This window comes from Teleopsis dalmanni, chromosome 1 (assembly GCF_002237135.1).
Source record: "Teleopsis dalmanni isolate 2A chromosome 1, ASM223713v2, whole genome shotgun sequence".
Classification (NCBI taxonomy): Eukaryota; Metazoa; Arthropoda; class Insecta; order Diptera; family Diopsidae; genus Teleopsis; species Teleopsis dalmanni.
In genome coordinates this window covers 75376006-75395556 of record NC_051846.1, presented here as the reverse complement: position 1 = coordinate 75395556, position 19551 = coordinate 75376006, and the positions used below count along the sequence as shown (strand labels likewise).

Here is a 19551-nt window from a genome sequence, read left to right as displayed (position 1 = left end):
TAATACAAGAAATTACTAATTATTTTTTATACTATACATATTTAATTATTTCTGTGTTGTGTCAGCCATTCAATTTTTTAATCCAAACATTTTTAGCACATATGCAACGTTAAGGAAAATGCACGTAAGGCTACCATTTAATACATGGAAATGTAACTAAAATTCCTCTTTCTAGTATCATTAGATTATGTGTATGCATATACAATACAAATTTTGAATCTCTTATAATAAACTTTTGTTTTATATATAAAATTTGTAAAGGTTTATTACCTTTCCCGAACACACAGAAATGACTAAAGTTCAATAAATCGTGAGAACAGGCACATGTGAACACAATCATAGTTTTGTGTCCGCTCTTTCACACACACATACACTCCATCGATTTTATGGTAGCAAAGCACTTCCTCATTTCTATACCATCTTGCCTTAACAATTTGTTTTTTATTTTTTGTTTAAAAATAGACTCAGTAAATGACGCACTTCTAAAACTGGTAAACTAACTAGTATTGGACCCATTTAACTAATTATCAAATTGGTTCGCAAAACAACAGCAATAAAAGTTGTACGAATTGGAATCGTTTTTTGAAGTGACGATCGAAATTTGAAATTATTTTTATCAGTGTAAAATAAATATATTAGATTTTTCTTTAAAATAAATTTTGTTTACATTTCTACACTAACTTGTGTAATGAATGTATAACAGCAAGGTATAATCAGTTATAATGCGTTGCTAAATGGTAGCTATCAGTTATAATGTATTGCTTGAGTCAAACTTCAAACTATATACAAATGTTAAAACGTCGTCATATGACAGACTATTAGAGCTACTATTTTTACTTCCGGTATAAATGCTGGTTAATCTGACTGTAGTAAATGGACGTTTTACAATACTAAAGCAGATGATGAGATACTATTTTATCTATAAAAGAGATAGTAAATAAAGTTATATTTAGAACATATGTTAAGTGTCTAATAGTGCAGTTACTACACTAACAATAATCACATTTCCCTAAATTTTAAATGGAGAAGATTTCGTTAGTTTAACTAACTAGAGGTTAGTTTAACGGTTACCAAAACCGTCAGATTTTTATCGGTTAACGAATGTTATTATATGAAATTTTGATTAACATTGATTCAAATCAAATTAAAAATTCTTTTGAATTTTATAAAAAAATTTTTTTTAAATAAATAAAAAAATTTTAATAATATAAAACAAAAATAAATTAAGTCTTAATTAAGATTAATAAATAATAATAAACTTTATTAAGATTTTCATATAAGATATATTAAGCCTTTTAAAACAAAACAGTGCTAGCCATTTTGAAAAGAAGAAAACTACAACAATAGCTATTGTTAGTAATAACCATCGGTTAACTAACCAATGTGCAAAAGTAATGAATGGAGGCATTGGAAAACGGTGGTTAAGAGAATCGGTTCTTAGTTTGTTCTGTAATGATCAACTATTTGTCGATTATTTGCTGAGTTTAAATGTCATCGTATGGACGCTGTATATGCTATATACATATACTATATGTCTTAATGCTGTATCAAATAATGACTCGTACTTTAAATTAGACTTTAGAGAGTTTAAATTGTAATATTAACAATAAATCAAGGTTCACTACTACTAACATTTGCTTAAAATAGCTAACTTTAGAAAATGGACGAATTCAAAAAATCAATACCTGTCAATTTTACACATCTATCGACACAAACATTTTCTAAGGAAAGTTCCAATCGAATAGGTCAGTATTTAAATTGGGAGATAAAAACAAAAGGCATACAAAGAAATACTCAATCCTGCTATTTAATCCTGATTAAAAATATTTGCATTATTTATGTAATTTTTTTATGTAATTTTTGTTTTTAACGTAGGGTCGCGAAATTTAAATGATATTTATTATTAAATAATATAATAATTTTTTGTTAAAAATTATAAAGACAACACAAAAACATTTTATAAATCTCTTAACAATAATCTATTTATTTAAATTTTTACGAGTATTTAATATTTACTTTATTTAGCTATATATAAATATAATATTTATGTATTTATATTTATATTTGTATTTATATTTATGTATATGTATTGCATATTAATATATATATAGCGAGAAACAAAACATAAATAAACTATATTAATATATGATAGTTAAATATTGTGTTTCTTGCCTTCCTTATCTTATAATTTTCTACACGTATGTTATGTTGGAACCTGGGGTCCTATTGCCCATCTTAGCAACTGTAATGATCTTGCGAAAGCACCATTTATGTTCAATAATTATAGTAAATAACGAAAATCTCCTTACAACATAGATTAGTTATTTTATATCTCCAAGTTGAATATATTAATATATTATATTGTAACATAATAATTCTTTTCCAAGTTGAATATATTGTATTAATATAATATATTTTTTTCCAAGTTATATTATTATTATATTTATATATTATTTTATAAATATAATATATTATAATGTATTCTTAATAACGCTTATTTAAAGCTTATGTATAGAAATAAAATTCATTCAATGTTAATTTAAAGAAATTCTACTACAAATGTATAAACATCTTTTAATTAATATATAATTTTACAATTGAATTTTCTTATAACAAACAATAAGTAATTGTATTTCATTAAAAAATATTCTCATACATTTTCTTTTAGCTGAACAGATATATATATATATATATATATATAAACTCCGTATAACTATTGTTAATCCACCATGCATGATATTTTCACTGAAACTAATAAATGTTAGATTTAGAGTCTAAGCAACTGTTATATAAATTTGAATATTATAAATAGAATCTAAATATATTCTAACAAATCTAAATGTTGTGATGAAAAAGTTTTTCGTCTCAACCCTGCTACTTAGCACTTAGTAAGAGCGAAGAGAATACATAGATCAATTACTGGAGGAAAAGTAATTTTGGATTTTCCAATATAAAGCAATATTTATCTGTTTTTTTATGTATTCAATATATTTTACTTTGTTTATTACATTTTAATATACTTAGCAATTACTACGCCATTAACAGTAATCACAAAATTATTTACACCCAGCATTTTATTTAATATTATAAATATCTATGTTCCATGTGATTAAATATTCGGAAAGACTTTTGTACTTTTTACACATATAGTGTTTTTACACATATATATAGTGCTTGGAATATAGTGAAGGAGACCCTTTAATGAATATGTCTTATCGATTTGACAAGACCAATCAGTTGGCACACGACTGTTGGTCCGTCAATTTATTGCAATCCAATTGAGTCTGTCAGTATTTGGGCCAGACGAATGAAATTTTGCATATAAATTTTTAATTTAATTTTTAATGGAATGTATATGTTATTGTTGTAGAACAGATAGTGGAAATTATCTATGGAACCCCGATGGGTGATGGATGGGCAGGGCTTGATCGTTTAACTATTTCATCCGGGAAGTAGATCTGGCCGATTATAGAATCATTGCTTGAGGGAGCAAGACACCCTTGATAACTCAAAAACTGTTCATTCGAATACTGATATTTAATTTATTAAACTTTTATGAATAAATGTGAGATAAATGTTCCTAGATAAAAATCCCATTTTTCGTAAACACAAGAGGTTTATCGATGACAATCAAAAATATAACAATTGGTTTAAAAAGCTATCGTATAAACGACTGTTTAAAATAGCTGCCTCAGAAATATTACCATTGTGAATACATTTTTCATTATTACTAAAAGCTGAGCCGAGCGGTTTTAATCTGCGTATAGCTGTCTAACTATATGTCATTTATTAGAAAACTTATTTATATAAAAAAAAATTTTTATTTATTAACCTTATTTTATTATATATATTAGTATTATTATTATTTAATAATACTTTACCTACTGTAAAGTAGGTTCTTACTACTTTTTATTGACGCAATGGGACTTAGAGAACTACTCTAAACTCAGAAGCGTGCACAATAGACCCGACGGGTCTAATGCTTGCACCCACCTTATCGATAAACTTAATAGTTGCAGTTGAATTATATATTGTTTTAGAGTAGAATATTATAATTACATTCCACATACAAGAAAAATAGATAGACAGGCGGGCGATTTCTGCTTTTCGACTTCAAGAATCTCACAATGGAGGATATGGTATGATTTTTAGTGTCTTTAGGAGGGCGGAAGGAATGCTTACCGGCTAGTTATAGTACATACCCAGCAGTTTATAGTGATCCATGCTAGAAGAATGATATAATATCGAAATAATGATATCGAAACTTTATTAACTCTTTAAGTAGATTTTAGGAATTATTGTGCGAAATTGATTGTTTTATGCTGTATTTCACTTCAATATTTTGGTAAAAAAAATTTTTTTTTCTTTTCTTTCCTGGGATTAATTTTTTTTTTTCTAAATAGAAATTGCCAATAAATTTTCGAAACTTAAAAAAACTATTATGGTCGTGTGCGAGTTAGGCTAAGTTGATGCTAAACCAAATGGAAGATTTTTTGGGATTTTTTGCACGGCTCATCTTAGAATTTCCCTCATTTAGAACGCAACTTAGCCTAACTCGCACACGTCCTATATATGCTATTGAGCTCTAGGGTATTCATATTTATCAATGATTTTCTTTTAAGGTGATTTAGTGCAATTGCAGAATATAAGTGTCGAACATGATATTTTGAATGCTAGTTGAGTCTTTCTAGGAATTGAGGTGTATGGCTAATAACTTCTTCAACAGTTGGTAGATTTAGGACGTGTGCGAGTTAGGCTAAGTTGATGCTAAACCAAATGGGAGATTTTTTGGGATTTTTTGCACTGCACATATTTAGCCATTTATCAACACGTATCGACACACCACTACATTATCGGCACAACTTAGAATTTCCCTCATTTAGAACGCAACTTAGCCTAACTCGCACACGACCTTAGATCTTTGTGAAGGTTTTTGTTTTTGACATACCACGGAGCGCACGTAGCTTGTCGGACAATTTTATTTTTTAATCTCCGAATTTTTTTCTATATTTGTGTTACACGCTGAACACCACAATTCTAAACCATAGATCCAAATTGACTTTAATATTGATTTATAAATTGTTAAAACATTGTGTGTTTTTTCTTATATATAAAAATTTTATTCAGTTCTTTTTTATATAATATTAATTTAATTAGCATTTAAAAATAAATATAATAATAAAATATATATATACATATATATATTCCTCACAAATTTATGTAAATGATTTTTATTAAGAATTTTTGATTCTTTGTTGATACTTTTGGATGCTTTGTGTCAGCGATAACGATTCCTCTACAACAGGGCTGTTCAGACAAGATACGAACGTGGGCCAACACAAATTACTGTACAGATTGGAGGGTCGCAGAAACAAATACAAACGTTCACAGTTGTTATTATAAATACATTATAACATTATAAATACGGTTATAGTATTAAAATAATGTAGTTTTACCAGTACAGCAAAAGAAAATTTGCGTAATTACATTAGATTAAAAACATGCCGCTGGCCGTACTTTGGACAGCCCTGCTCTACAAAATTATATGGATTTCACCTCATACCTTCTTTTACTTTATTATATTTAATGCAATAATGCTTTTAAGTATTTCTTAGTATCAATAAAGCATCAATGGTTTTTCTATGACATGCAATGCACAAAAATGCATTTACTTGGTATGGTAGTTGCATTGATGATTGTTTCCAAAGTATCAATGCATTATCATTGATGCATCGATTGTTTCGCCTGCTGTGTATTTAACAGGTGCACAATATCAGTTATCTTGTTAACAATATTACAGCGGCAGATAGGCTTAAGCCGGTAATTTATTACCGTTTAAGAATCTTCTATTTACAAATGCTTGTGACGATAGATAAAAAAAAATATATATTATACAGCTGTTTTACATAAAAATTTAAATAAACATATATACATATAATACCATGTTTAGACAGCCAAATTTTCTTAATTTCGTAAAAATGAAATTAAGTTCATTGCGAAAGTGTTCATACTGTCCCAAATTAAAGAAATCATACGTTTTTTGTTTACACCATTTGTATCTGGAAACTTTTTCAAAGTTAATTATAATAAGTATAAAGGATGGCATTCAGTAGTTTTATTAGCTTTAGTGTATTTATATATTTATGCTTTAGTGTAGGTATATGAATTATTATTTTTCACTCTATTTTAAATTAATAACAGTTACAGTTTTTTCTCTATATTCAAATTTAAAAATTTGCTTTTCTTTCAAAATATTTTCCCGGTTTTATTAAAATCAACTTTCAATCACATTTATTTGAAAAAATGTCACTTTTTCGTTATCTCAACTTTATCTTTTGCTTAAAATTTATCTTACGCATAGTTGCATTTAAAATGTCCCTTAATTTCGTTCTAACCTTAAAACTGAATTTTGTTTGGAAAAAAACAACTTAGGTCGTGTGCGAGTTAGGCTAAGTTGATGCTAAACCAAATGGGAGATTTTTTGGGATTTTTTGCACTGCACACATTTTGTCATTTATCAACACGCATCGACACATACCTACATTACCGACACATCACTACATTATCGGCACAACTTAGAATTTCCCTCATTTAGAACGCAACTTAGCCTAACTCGTATAAGAGCTTAATTTCACTGAAACGAATTAAGATTTTTGTGAAATTAAGGTTTGTCTGAACATAGTATTAGGATTTGCATATAAACGTGTTTTAAATTTTTCTCAACGAGTAAAAAATATATTTGAAATATATATAAATTTACTATATGTATTATCAACTATTAAGTTTTGTAGAAAAATCTCCTAATTTCAAAGATTATTAAAAAAAAATTTCTCTGGTATAAAGAATATCAACTCAAATTTCCATATTTACACATTCTATTGTGAAATTAATTTCTATCGTGCCAAACACCGAAATCGCCAATTAACGATACTTGCCATTAAACCGCTCAGGTGATATTTTGTTCACCTGCAAAAACAACAAACAGTAAACAGAAAAAAGTATGCGAGTTATGTTATCTTATCTGAAAAAATGTCCCATGCCTCGTGCGTCTCTGCTTTGTTCAATACATCTCCCAACAAGAAACAAACAACCACGTACGTACCACGTAAAATAAAAACACGCAACCAACTGCGGTGTTTGTATCGCATATTCATGTGTTTGTGCTTGTGCATTGCGATTTTTGCCAACACCCAGCGGCACCATTATGCCAGCGCTGAAAAAGTAAGCGAGGAGGTAATAGCTCTTTGTTTTTATTTTTCTTTGTTTTCGACATTTGTGTTCGACATAGGCAATTTCGGGGTTGAAAATATAAAAGAATGAAGAAGAAAAGCAAAGGAGTATTAAGAATTTCTTGTTTTGCCTACATTGTATACATTTAGTCTGCTTTTGATTTTAGTGAAGTACGTGCAGTGAACAATTTTTAATTTTTAAAATCAAAATAAAATCAAAAATATAAATAAAATATAATTTGTGAATTTATCATAAACTCACTGTAAGTATATGCAAAATTAAGTAAATATATTTAAAATGATAATTGAAATTTTTGTTTTGTATTATATAGATGCTACTGCGTCAAGAACGATTAATTGAACAATGTGCTGCGAATGCAGTCATTCTAAAGCAAGGGGTAAAAGGTAGTCAGCTGTTTCAATTGGAAAATTTTACAATTCAAACTGAGGAGGATTTAATTCAATTTAATGAAGAAATCACTGCCGTTGTATTAGTTGTAAGTTAAATTATATATGTTTCTTACTTTCAATTTCAACTTGTTAATATATTCACATGTAACAATTTTACTAATTCATATATTTCTTTTCATCTATTACGTTATTTATAGACTGCATCAATGAGACGCGTTATTAAAAAACAACCAATTACGCGAAAGATTTCGTGGAAATTTGGAGAATGGTACCCAAGGCAAGAAGTCCTTAAGAGCGTTAGAGAATGTGACAGCAGCACTTTTTGGTATGGTATATTGTACATAATTAATTTTAGCGTATACAATAACATACTTTTGTATTTACAGATGCTTTAAGTACAGATGGTAAACCGGAACAAGTGATCGAGTTGAGTCTGGAAATCTCTTCAAGGTTTTAGTAACAGTATGTTATATTTTTTTATGTAAATATTAATATTTTAATTGTATAAAACATAAATATGAAATATAATTTATCCAAAAAAATTTATAGTATTTTATTTAAAAATCAATAGCATAGGTAAAATTTAAAAGGTAAGCGAACATGTCAGCGCTGATATGTTGCATTACAAATTCGAAAAGGTAAGCTAACATGTCAGCCCTGATATGTTGCATTACAAATTCGAAAAAGTAATCGAACATGTCAGCGCTTATATGTTGCATTACAAATTCGAAAAGGTAAGCGAGCATGTCAGCGCTGAAATGTTGCATTACAAATTTGAAAAGGTAATCGAACGATTCAGCGCTTGCCCGCAATGACATGTACGTGTTAAAGTAATTAGGAGTTTCATTTGAATAATCAGCGCTAGGCATTACCATTCAGCGCTGAGGGAATCGATTCCCTCAGCGCTGAAAGTCCCGCTGGGCAATTGCCAAATTGTGTTGGTGTTAGTGTTGTATTGTTTAGAGTTCCCCAGTAGCAGAAATAAGGAGTAAAAAGGCCTTTTTAAAGGCATTTTTCTGCAGTAAGTAGTACCTACACACTTGTATTTTTTACTATTTCTTTTTTGTTCTGGATGAGCCAATATCGGAGGCCTTACACACTCGCTGTGTAGAAAAGGCCTTTAAAAAGCACTGCAACACAAATTCTGAGGAAGGCCTTACACACTCGCTGTGTAGAAAAGGCCTTTAAAAAGCACTGCAACACAAATTCTGAGGAAGGCCTTACACATTCGCTGCGTAGAAAAGGCCTTTATACAGCACTTAAAAAATGCATATATTTGTAATTAATTATATTTATTAAAATTCCAATATCTTTTATATTATAATAAAATTTATTTAAATTAAAATTATTAACATGATTATAAATTAAATAATATTAACATTTTTTAAACTAATAATATTATGAAACTATCTATAACTATACCTAAAATTTATTTAAACTTAAATTAACATTATTATAAATTAAATAATATTTACATTTTTTAAACTAATAACACTATAAAACTATCTATAACTATACCTAAAATTTATTTAAACTTAAATTAACATTATTAAACTAATAATATTGTAAAACTATTTATAACTACATCTAGTTAATCTCTTTTGTTGATTTTTTTTGATGCAAGCCACTCTATAATATCTGTTTTTTGCAACCTTAAAACCCTTTTTTATGTCATTCCTATAATTTTCTTCACTTAGGACTTCAGTATCTGCAGCTTTTGTAACATAATGCAATATTAGACAATGTATATGTTGTTTAATTTTAACAAAAATACTAACTGAAAAAAATATGCACTAATGACAACTTTAAATATAATTCCATACAGGTATAAAAGTATACTTACAATTGTTTTGTTACAGTTTTTACGCACAATTTTCCACTGTTTTGCACTATTATTTAATATTTATGGTTCAGTTGTCTTTTCATTTATTTTAATTAGTTTATATATTTTTATTACTTTTAATAAGCACTATTTATAAATTATTTCACTCGTGATCAGCATATTTTCGAATTCACGAACGGACTAATTTTGCTAGAATTTCATAACTTGCAATAATTTAACTTAACAAAGAAGAGACAGTAGTCTAGACTACAACGAAATAAAGCAAAGGTAAGCCAAAACGAAAAAAAAAAACAGATATACTTAAAAACAAAACATGCAAATATGATTTGAACACCGCTTGCGTGTACGCAATGCGCATCAACTCCTTTAGTGACGCCTTCTTAGTAAAGGCCTTTTTGAAGTACTTTAACAAAATGCATGTGAATTTCATTACACCTTCTGATGGAGTGCTTTTAAAAGGCCTTTTTTTGACAAGGCCTTGAGTATTCTGCTACTGGGTCATTTTACTTTTTTTTTTTTTAATTTATAAAGTTGTTTTGGAAAACAACAAAAACTAATAAAAAATAAACTTTAAAAACTTCGCTTATGTTAACGTTTGTTAGTATTTGCTTACTACTACTTAGAAGCATGTGTACATAATTTGTTTATAAAAAAACATGTGAAGCTTTCGCATGGCAGTTAAACAAACGCAATAAACAAAGTTTGTTATTGTTGTAAATGTGCACAGTTGTTGTTGGTGCGATTTCGTATGTAAATAAAAAGACACAGTTATTATTGATGATCTTTGCTATGCACATACATAAATATGTGTTATTATTATCAATACGCATATACTATCCGCAATTTTCTATATTTGTATGTATGTATGTTTTTATTCGTACTCAAATTAATTTGTTATTGTTATTCATAGATAGATAGGCTCATTTCATTGTTTGATTTGGTTGTTTTTATCACCTATCAAATTGCTTTTCAAACTCATTAAAATATGTATGTATGTATGTTTATAAAAAATAATATGTACTAAATTCATAAATAATATATTTGTACATATTATTTTGTTATTATATTCTGAATTAGTAACAATCTACGATTGTTCGGTTTGGATTCTGCAAGTGCGAAACTGAGGTCAGTATAGTTCATCTTTGTTTTTCTTTCTTACTTACCTCTATGTTTATGTAAATGAATATACATACACATATGTATGTATGTATATCTAAATTTTTTTTTTGATATTGATAAGAGATAACATTATTCCATTAATTAAGAAATAACAAAAAACTCTTTAAATATTCAGATATGTTTTTGTATACGAAAATAGTTATTTAGCTTTTTGTATTGTTCTTCGAATATTCCTCTAAATAATCTAATTCCAATAATTAATAGTTTAATACAATAATGCTATGTTCAGACACACCTTAATTTCACAAAAATCTTAATTTAATCTTCGTTTCAGCGAAATTGAGTTGTTTTTTCCATACAAAATTCAGTTTTAAGGTTAAAACAAAATTAAGGAAAATACCCTTACTTTCGTTGAAACGAAGGATGAAATTAAGAGACATTGCAAATGCAACTGTGCGTAAGATAAATTTTAGGCAAAAGATAATGTTGAGATAACGAAAAAGGACATTTTTTTTAAAATAAATATCAGTAACAGTTGAATACAATGAAACTGGGAAAATATTTTGAAAGTAGTGCAAATTTTTAAATTTAAATATAAAGAAAGAACTGTAACTGTTATTAATTTAAAATAGAGTGAAAAATAATAATTCACATCCCTGAAATCCACTAACACTAATAAAACTACTGGATGCCATTCTTTATAGTTATAATAATCAACTTTTAAAATTTCCCAGATACAAATGGTGTTTGGAACATTCGATTTATGAACAAAAAACATATGATTTCCTTAATTTGGGTCGGTAACTTAATTTCATTTTTAAGAAATTAAGGAAATTTGGCTGTCTGAACATAGTATAAGGGATGTATTTTTTGTTTTCTATATTATTATGATATGTTCCAAGAGTATATACGATAATAAATTGATTTTATATCTAAGAACTTCGTCTATCTACAAAAAATTTCCAGTTTTCTTTACTCCATGTCATGTATCTAAGCTCTTTAAATGATTTGGATGTTTTGGTGAATACTATTCGCCTCCATATTGCTGTTGGACGTCCTCTTCTTGATCCAGTTGGATTCTATTCTAAGGCTGAAGAACCGAGCCAACGATATTTTCTTTTTTTGAAGTTGGTGACTCATAAACTTTAACATAACATAAATATCATATCATAACTAACAACCATAAACTTTAAAGGCAGATAAACTTTGACTGCAGAGACGCATAGCTTTTGATTTTGACGTATTAATTTTAAGACCTGCTTTCACAGAGACGTTCGTTAGTTCGTTAGTAAGCATCTTTGCATTTCACTGTGATTAGAAGAAAGCAACACAACATCATCGGTGTAAGCCAAGTGTTTTAGCTTTTCATATAACTTAAACTGTATATCTCGTTCTTTAAGTTCAGCCTCGTTAAAGATCATAACTAGTGTCGTTATGAACAGTAGTTGGGAGAGAGCACAACCTTGTTTAATTCCTGATATTGTTGGAAAATACACGCTTAGTTGACCCGCATGTAAAACTCTACTTGTACCATCAAATGCTAGTTTTCTATAATAGTTAGAAATAAATAAAAATAAAATTATATTAAAATTATATAAATAAAAATAAAATACTAACCTAAGAAGTCTATCAACTTGGCCAAGTCTATAATATTGCATGATGACAGCTTCGTCAGGTCGGTAAAAAAAGGAACACAAAAGTTTTAAATCGAATGATAGGCACTAATGCGTGAGGTGAAGTATAGTTTTCTCCTCATCTGCAGAGCCACAACCCCGACAAACTACATTATAAGTTAGTAGTTGTTATATCCTTTTATAATTAATAATTAAGACATGCCAACTTAACTGATTGTCTTCTAGTTTAGAATGTAGAGATATGACTCTTAACGAATTCATTTCTATACTAATATAATAAAATATCGATTGTGTAAAGTAGAAATATATGTCTTAATTTAATAATTAGGCCACAATAGTAGTCTGATACGCAGAGATCATGATATCTGATCGGATAGATCATTTGCCCCAGTTTATTTAGCAATAATGAATGTTTTTTAACTAAATACTTATAAATTTTTACGTCTATAAACGTCTATTTATACTGTTTTTAGAAGTAATGTATTACTTCACAAATACTATAGAAAAGGAATATATGAGAAAAAGATACAGCTTCCAAGTTCTCACCGTTGACCAATCATCTGGAATAATGCAAATACTTCATATGTTTGAAATAGTATTAAAGTGATTGAATGTAAGATATCGTATTTTCGTTTGCTACGTTGGTCACAATTAGAATACTTATATTATAGTGCTGGTTATAATTTTTAAAATAATTTATTAATTATAATCCAAGTTCCTCACATTTATTTTTCCCATACGTCTTTTTCCTATAAATTTACCATTGACATGGTAGACATGAGGTAGAATTTGAGGTTCTATGTTCCCCAATTAGATAAAGGAGCTAACAACACAACATATGTAGAGTTCTGAGAAGATTATTTAAAATGACTGCTAAGTTTAATGTACCATCCTTCCTCCCGTGATATTACTTAGTCAACTGCCTATTAATTTATTCGTTACAGCTTTACTTATTTTTTCCACTTTCAAGAAAGCATCATCTGCAAAATTATAATGACATGAAATATAAACAAGACACATTACTGTTTATTTATTTTTTTGTTTTACTTTGTACTTTGCGTTTTCTGTGCATGTCTTTTATAAAAAGGGCTGCTATTTGTAGTATATTATACAGAACTGTATAATATATATGTATGTTAAACATGCTGAGATCTGTAGATCTAAACCAGTTTAATTGCTGCCATTATCTTTCTGCTATAATTATTATTACTGATAATACTATTTGTAGTATCTAATAGAACAGAACTGTATAATATATATGTTAAACATGCTGAGTTCTGTAGATCTAAACCAGTTTAAGATATTTGAGGTGTTATAATCATGTTCTTTTTTTGTTAAATTATTTAGACAAGTTGAAAATAAACTATATACTTTTAGTTTTTCGATTCGATTTCATCAGTTTCACATCTAGTAAAGCAAAACAAGTTAAGGTTGTAACTTAAAATTATATTTAATGTGTGAGCTACATACCTTAAATCACAATTCCGCATTTGTTGTATTTTGTATAAAGAAGTTCTAACATAAAAACTTTTAACATATTTTTCATTATACTTTATTCTACTCATCCCTTGCTCTCGACATAGTGTAGTGTCATGCTATAAGTCATTTTGTTCTATCTCTTGCTAAGGTAACGCTTCATTTACATTAAGACTGAAAAGTTTTCGGAAATTCTCATTTAAAATTCGCGCGCTGTATATTTTTCGATATTTTAAGTTTATGTAGTTTGGCAGCACTGTCCTTAATTACTATGCCAAAAATGAGCTCGATCTGTCAGACAGTTCGTTTACGGCAGCTGTTGAAACCAGTTCACCTCAGTAGTGCGTTGCGAAATGTCTTCGACGGTCGTACGACCGTCCTGGAAGGCTTTGTACCACTCATAAACTTGAGTTTTCGATAAAACTGATTCCCCATAAGCCTTTTGTAGCATTCGCAACGATTCTGCACACGAAATTTCGTTCGAAACACAAAATTTGATGCAAACTCTTTGTTCAATATTTTTTTCCATTGTTTTTTTCGCAACGCCCTACTGAGGTGAACTGGTTTCAACAGCTGCCGTAAACGAACTGTCTGACAGATCGCGCTCATTTTTGGCATAGTAATTAAGGACAGTGCTGCCAAACTACATAAACTTAAAATATCGAAAAATATACAGCGCGCGAATTTTAAATGAGAATTTCCGAAAACTTTTCGGTCTTAATGTATAGCTTTTCCGAACAAAGATTGTGTATAATCAGCTGTTCTAAGATTCTTGATCGTATAACTACGCGACTAAATCCAATATACATTACGTATTATTTTTAAAAATCTGATTCTCTATGACATTCTTGACACTCACAGTTCTAAGTTTAATTTAATAATTATTATTTGGTGCTTCATCTGTATAGGTAGCTATTGTAAAGATAATCACTATTTACTAATCAAAGGTTTGTATATTAAGTGACGATTCTTTATCGTTCCATATTTTAATGCAATATATAACCTTTGTTTAAGCCTAACTAGATCATAGATCAAGTATATATATACATACATATATATGTATACATATATAAAAATATTTTCTTCGATAACCCCAAATGTCTTTCAATTTTAATAATAAAAATGAAAATTGTGGAGAGCATGTTAGAACCCATCGTACTTTAATTTTATACTAAGATCTTTTGTGCTCCCGTCATAAAATCACGTATTGTTCAACATTATTTCGAATATATATTTTTTTAAGTAATACTAAACATACTATGTCTGCAAAAAGTAATTGTTTATCTCAATGAATGTTATCTTAGCAAAATGTTTAAATATTCCCACAAGCATTTGAATGAACTTCTATTTGATAATTTTTTTCTGCCTTTAGTTTTGAAATTTTAAAATTATCTTTAATTTTTTTTAAATATTGTGGCACAGTCTATAAATGCGAGCCTTTTATTTGAAACCCAAAAATCATTTATCCTAAAATACAATTCTTAATTATCTTAATTATCTTAAATTTAATAAATAAAATTAGGTATTTGATTCATATTATTAAACCTACAAATTCCCTTATTTTTCATTAAAAATATTTTTTTCTTTCAGCATGGCCTGCATTCAAGATGAACTGGGACACTTAGGACTAGCCGCTACAGACTTGCCATTTAAAGCCGATACACCTCATTTACCACATACCAATATTGATATAGATGGAACAGACAGCAGTGCTGAAAATACATGTCAACATCGATGGCCTCCCAACTCGGGCACCTTCGGTCATAACGATAAGCCAATTGGTTGGATGTACGGATTACTCGGTTGCATGAAACCGGTTTTATCGTTTATAGGCAAAGCTGGTGTTATCGAAATTAAAAATCCGAAAAGTGAAGATTGGGAAATACCTTTTGAGTCTATAACTGATTTAGAATGGCTGGGTAGTGGCGCACAAGGAGCAGTATTTAGTGGTAAATTAAAAAATGAAACTGTAGCTGTTAAAAAAGTAAAGGAATTAAAGGAAACGGATATAAAACACTTGCGAAAACTAGATCATGTTAATATTATTAAATTCAAGTAAGTTATACTATAAACCAATATTATTACTAAAAACTAATGATTTATCTCGAATTCATAGGGGTGTATGCACACAATCACCAGTGTTCTGCATTATTATGGAATTTTGTCCATATGGTCCATTGCAGAATATTTTGAAAGAGAATGAAGTTATGTTACCCTCTCGTTTGGTATCATGGTCAAAGCAAATAGCAAATGGCATGCAATATCTGCATTCTCACAAAATTATACACAGAGACTTGAAAAGCCCAAAGTAAGTTATTTACTAAAATATATTTTATTAAATAAAACATTCTTATAAATATATTATTGATATATTTTTAGCATACTGATAAGTACAAATGAAGTGGTAAAAATAAGTGATTTTGGTACTAGCCGAGAGTGGAATGAAATAAGTACAAAAATGAGTTTTGCTGGTACAGTTGCTTGGATGGCACCGGAGGTTATACGCAATGAACCATGCTCAGAAAAAGTTGATATATGGTCGTACGGTGTTGTACTTTGGGAAATGTTAACCTGTGAAATACCATATAAGGATGTTGATTCATCAGCAATAATTTGGGGTGTAGGCAATAATTCACTTAAATTACCAATTCCCTCCAGTTGTCCAGAAGGTTTTAAACTATTAGTTAAACTTTGTTGGAAAACAAAACCTCGAAACCGTCCCTCATTTAAAGTTATTTTAAGTCACTTAGACATTGCCGGTCCAGAGTTATTACGAACAACTGAAAAGCAATACTTTGAGACTCAAAGATCATGGAAAGAAGAAGTTCGATCGCACCTAAAGGAAATTACACAAAATGGTACAAGCATACATAAATTTGAACAAGATTTAATTAAGCGACGAACAGATGAGTGGCGACATGCAAGAGATATACGTATGGTGTACGAGGATAAACTCGAAAAAACGAATCGACTTTATCTAGAACTAAGTGAATGCATGACACAACTACAAGAAAAACAAAAAGAAATTGCAGAGTAAGCTAAACATAATGAATAAATGCAATTAATTTTATAATAATTTCATTGATTTAGGCGAGAGAAGAAACTTCCAGGGTACAAACCAACAAGACGATTGGGAAGTACACTTCGTAAAATGCAGTATTATAGAAGGAGGCTTAATGGACCAGCAATCTTAAATAATGCTCAACAGCAATCGTCAACTCCAGACCCAGAAACTACACCAGAGGTATGCTAATTTATTATTACTGTAGCTAATGTTAGTGTTGTAACCCATGGAAATGTATATAGCAGATAACGTGAAAGGAATTACAAATACTTATAAATGTGTTACGATATGGTTAGGTAAACCAAGTATGAAAGAGGAGAGGATTATTTGTTATTTGTGCAACGAAAGTAATTTGGGAATGAGTGGAAATTGAAATAGTACCTTAATGGGGTTTATTTTCTGTCTTCATCGTAAATTGTTATATGTATTTAGATTTTATTTAGATAACGGGTAAATTAGATCACTACATAGTTATAAAATTCGTTTCATAACACTGTTTCATAATTTCGTGTGTTTTTCTCATGTTGAACGTCAATGCTTTATTTCAATTAAATTCAAGTCTGTGCGTCCAGTTAAACTTGAACGAAGCGGTGATAGTATAAAAAGTATAAACTTCACTGAAATCTCTTTTAAATTCTATATTTGTAAAACACATTTAAATCCCTTGTGGTCGCCGGTATAACTTAACCTAACCCAAAACACATTTAATATTGGATATATACAATATTATATTATATTATTTTATTAAATTGTATTTTATTTATTTTATACAATATAATATATTATATACAATATTATATTATTTTATTTTATTAAATTGTATTTTATTTATTTTATATTATATTATATATTACTTTATATTAGATTTTATATAAATTATACAATTTATATATATATTATATATATATATATTATATATATATATTATATATATATATATTATATATATATTATATATATATATGTATATACATGTATATAAAAATATGTTTGGTTTTATAAATTAATATTTTTTAATTTTGTGTTTGTACTTTGTAAATTTCTACTTTTAATTTCCATAAAAATTTCATTTTTATTTTACTTTGATAATGATTTTAATTTTTATTTTATTTCTTTCAGAGTCCTGTTCAATGCGTATTATACGCACAATTGGATAGTTCGAATCAACCAAAATCTTTTTGTTTATCTAACCAAAAACAGAAAAAAACAAGACACAGAAGAGTTGGTTCGGGAAGTTTTGCAGCCGTTCCAAAATATAGTCCTTCTAGAGATAGACGTTATCAAAGTGAACCGGAAAATCGAAAAGTTAAATTAGTTGATACAGAAACACAAACTGATGCCATGGACGTGAGTGAAACAGATGCAAGTCCAAGCGCATTTTATGAGTCACGCGATATATCTATGATGCTGTCGAATAGTGGTTTCGTATCACCAATTGATGTTCCATTATTAAATGAGCGCTTGAGGCAACGAATTGAAGCTCATATAATTTCAGCACCTAATCAACAGCAGCAGCAACAACAGCAGCATCAGCAACAACAACAACAGCAACAGCAATCGTCTTTTACCCCAACACCAACAAGCCCAAATGGAAATTCAATGACAACGAGTGATATAACATTTCAGGATGCCTGCTCTAGCCCAGATCAATTAATAGATGATGTTATGAACAGTAATGAAAGGCTCGACATAACGGAATGCTGTAGTGACAACGAAAATCTCGAAAGACTTGGACGTAAAGTGATCGAATTTATTACCGAAAATCGCTTATGCATACAGACAAACGTTAACGGACAGTCAACAACGATAGCTACTAATTCAATTGAAAATGGCAATGGTATGACACAGTGCAATGACGAAGCAAAAACAACGAATTCAATTTTAATAGAAGGTCAAAAAATAGAAATAAGCACAAACGAGATCAGAAGTCCACGTTCCCTTAAGCATAATCGGCATATTAGAGTACAAAAACAAAATAGTGATTGTGTATCGAATGCAAATGGTGAATCGAATGAAGAATTTTGTGATGATAGTTGGTCTGATGAAGAAGGTGAAGATACAGATTATAACTATGCTCTAAGAAGGCGAAGGTACATTTTACACAATTATTTAAAATAATTTTATTTATTTAATTTATAAATTTTTTTACAGTATTGGCCGGTTACCAATTGGACGTGGTATGAGACCACGACGCTCTTACAAAGCACCTCCAGCAGTAAAAATAGCTATACATAAACGATCTATTGTTATTGTGTCCGATGAAGAGAATACTTCAGAATACAGCCATTCACCCTCCAGTCAACATTCAACACTTGAAAGTAATCCTGATGTTCCAGAGGCATTAAAAATATTAAAATCTACAGCTACAAATACAACAGACTCAGAGGAATCCAGTGATCCAGAATCCTGTGGAGAAGATTCTGATGAGTTACCTACAGTATCGACCGTATCCAATCAATATAAAAAGAAAAACCAGACATCATTATCAACATGCAATTCAAATAATATATTACAAAATTCTTCCGTAACATCCTCGCCCATACCAATTAATAAAATTAAGAAAAGCGACATTATATCAATACAGACTTTTGAATCTGATGGTGTTATAAATATGGTTTAAGTTTTTAGTTATTTTTAGTTATTAGAATTATTATTAATATATTCAACGTTTACGTAGGTGTATGTAACGTTTATAATATATGAATTATATATACTCATTTATAGGCTATATTAGCAAAAAAAAAAAAACAAATAATAAAATAGATCAACTTAACT

General features: G+C 28.9%; 1 protein-coding gene across 2 annotated transcripts in view; it reads left to right on the top strand.

Moving 5' to 3' along the window:
- LOC119671901 (mitogen-activated protein kinase kinase kinase 13) overlaps positions 1-19551 on the top strand; it is a 27897-nt gene extending 8346 nt beyond the window's left edge. For both annotated transcript variants that reach the window (XM_038082763.1, XM_038082774.1), the window contains exons 2-7: positions 15303-15767; positions 15829-16020; positions 16092-16745; positions 16803-16956; positions 17896-18866; positions 18928-19551. In XM_038082763.1, coding sequence (XP_037938691.1) covers positions 15303-15767; positions 15829-16020; positions 16092-16745; positions 16803-16956; positions 17896-18866; positions 18928-19396 — 2905 coding nt within the window. In that variant the 3' untranslated portion in view covers positions 19397-19551. The remainder of the gene's footprint in view (positions 1-15302; positions 15768-15828; positions 16021-16091; positions 16746-16802; positions 16957-17895; positions 18867-18927) is intronic.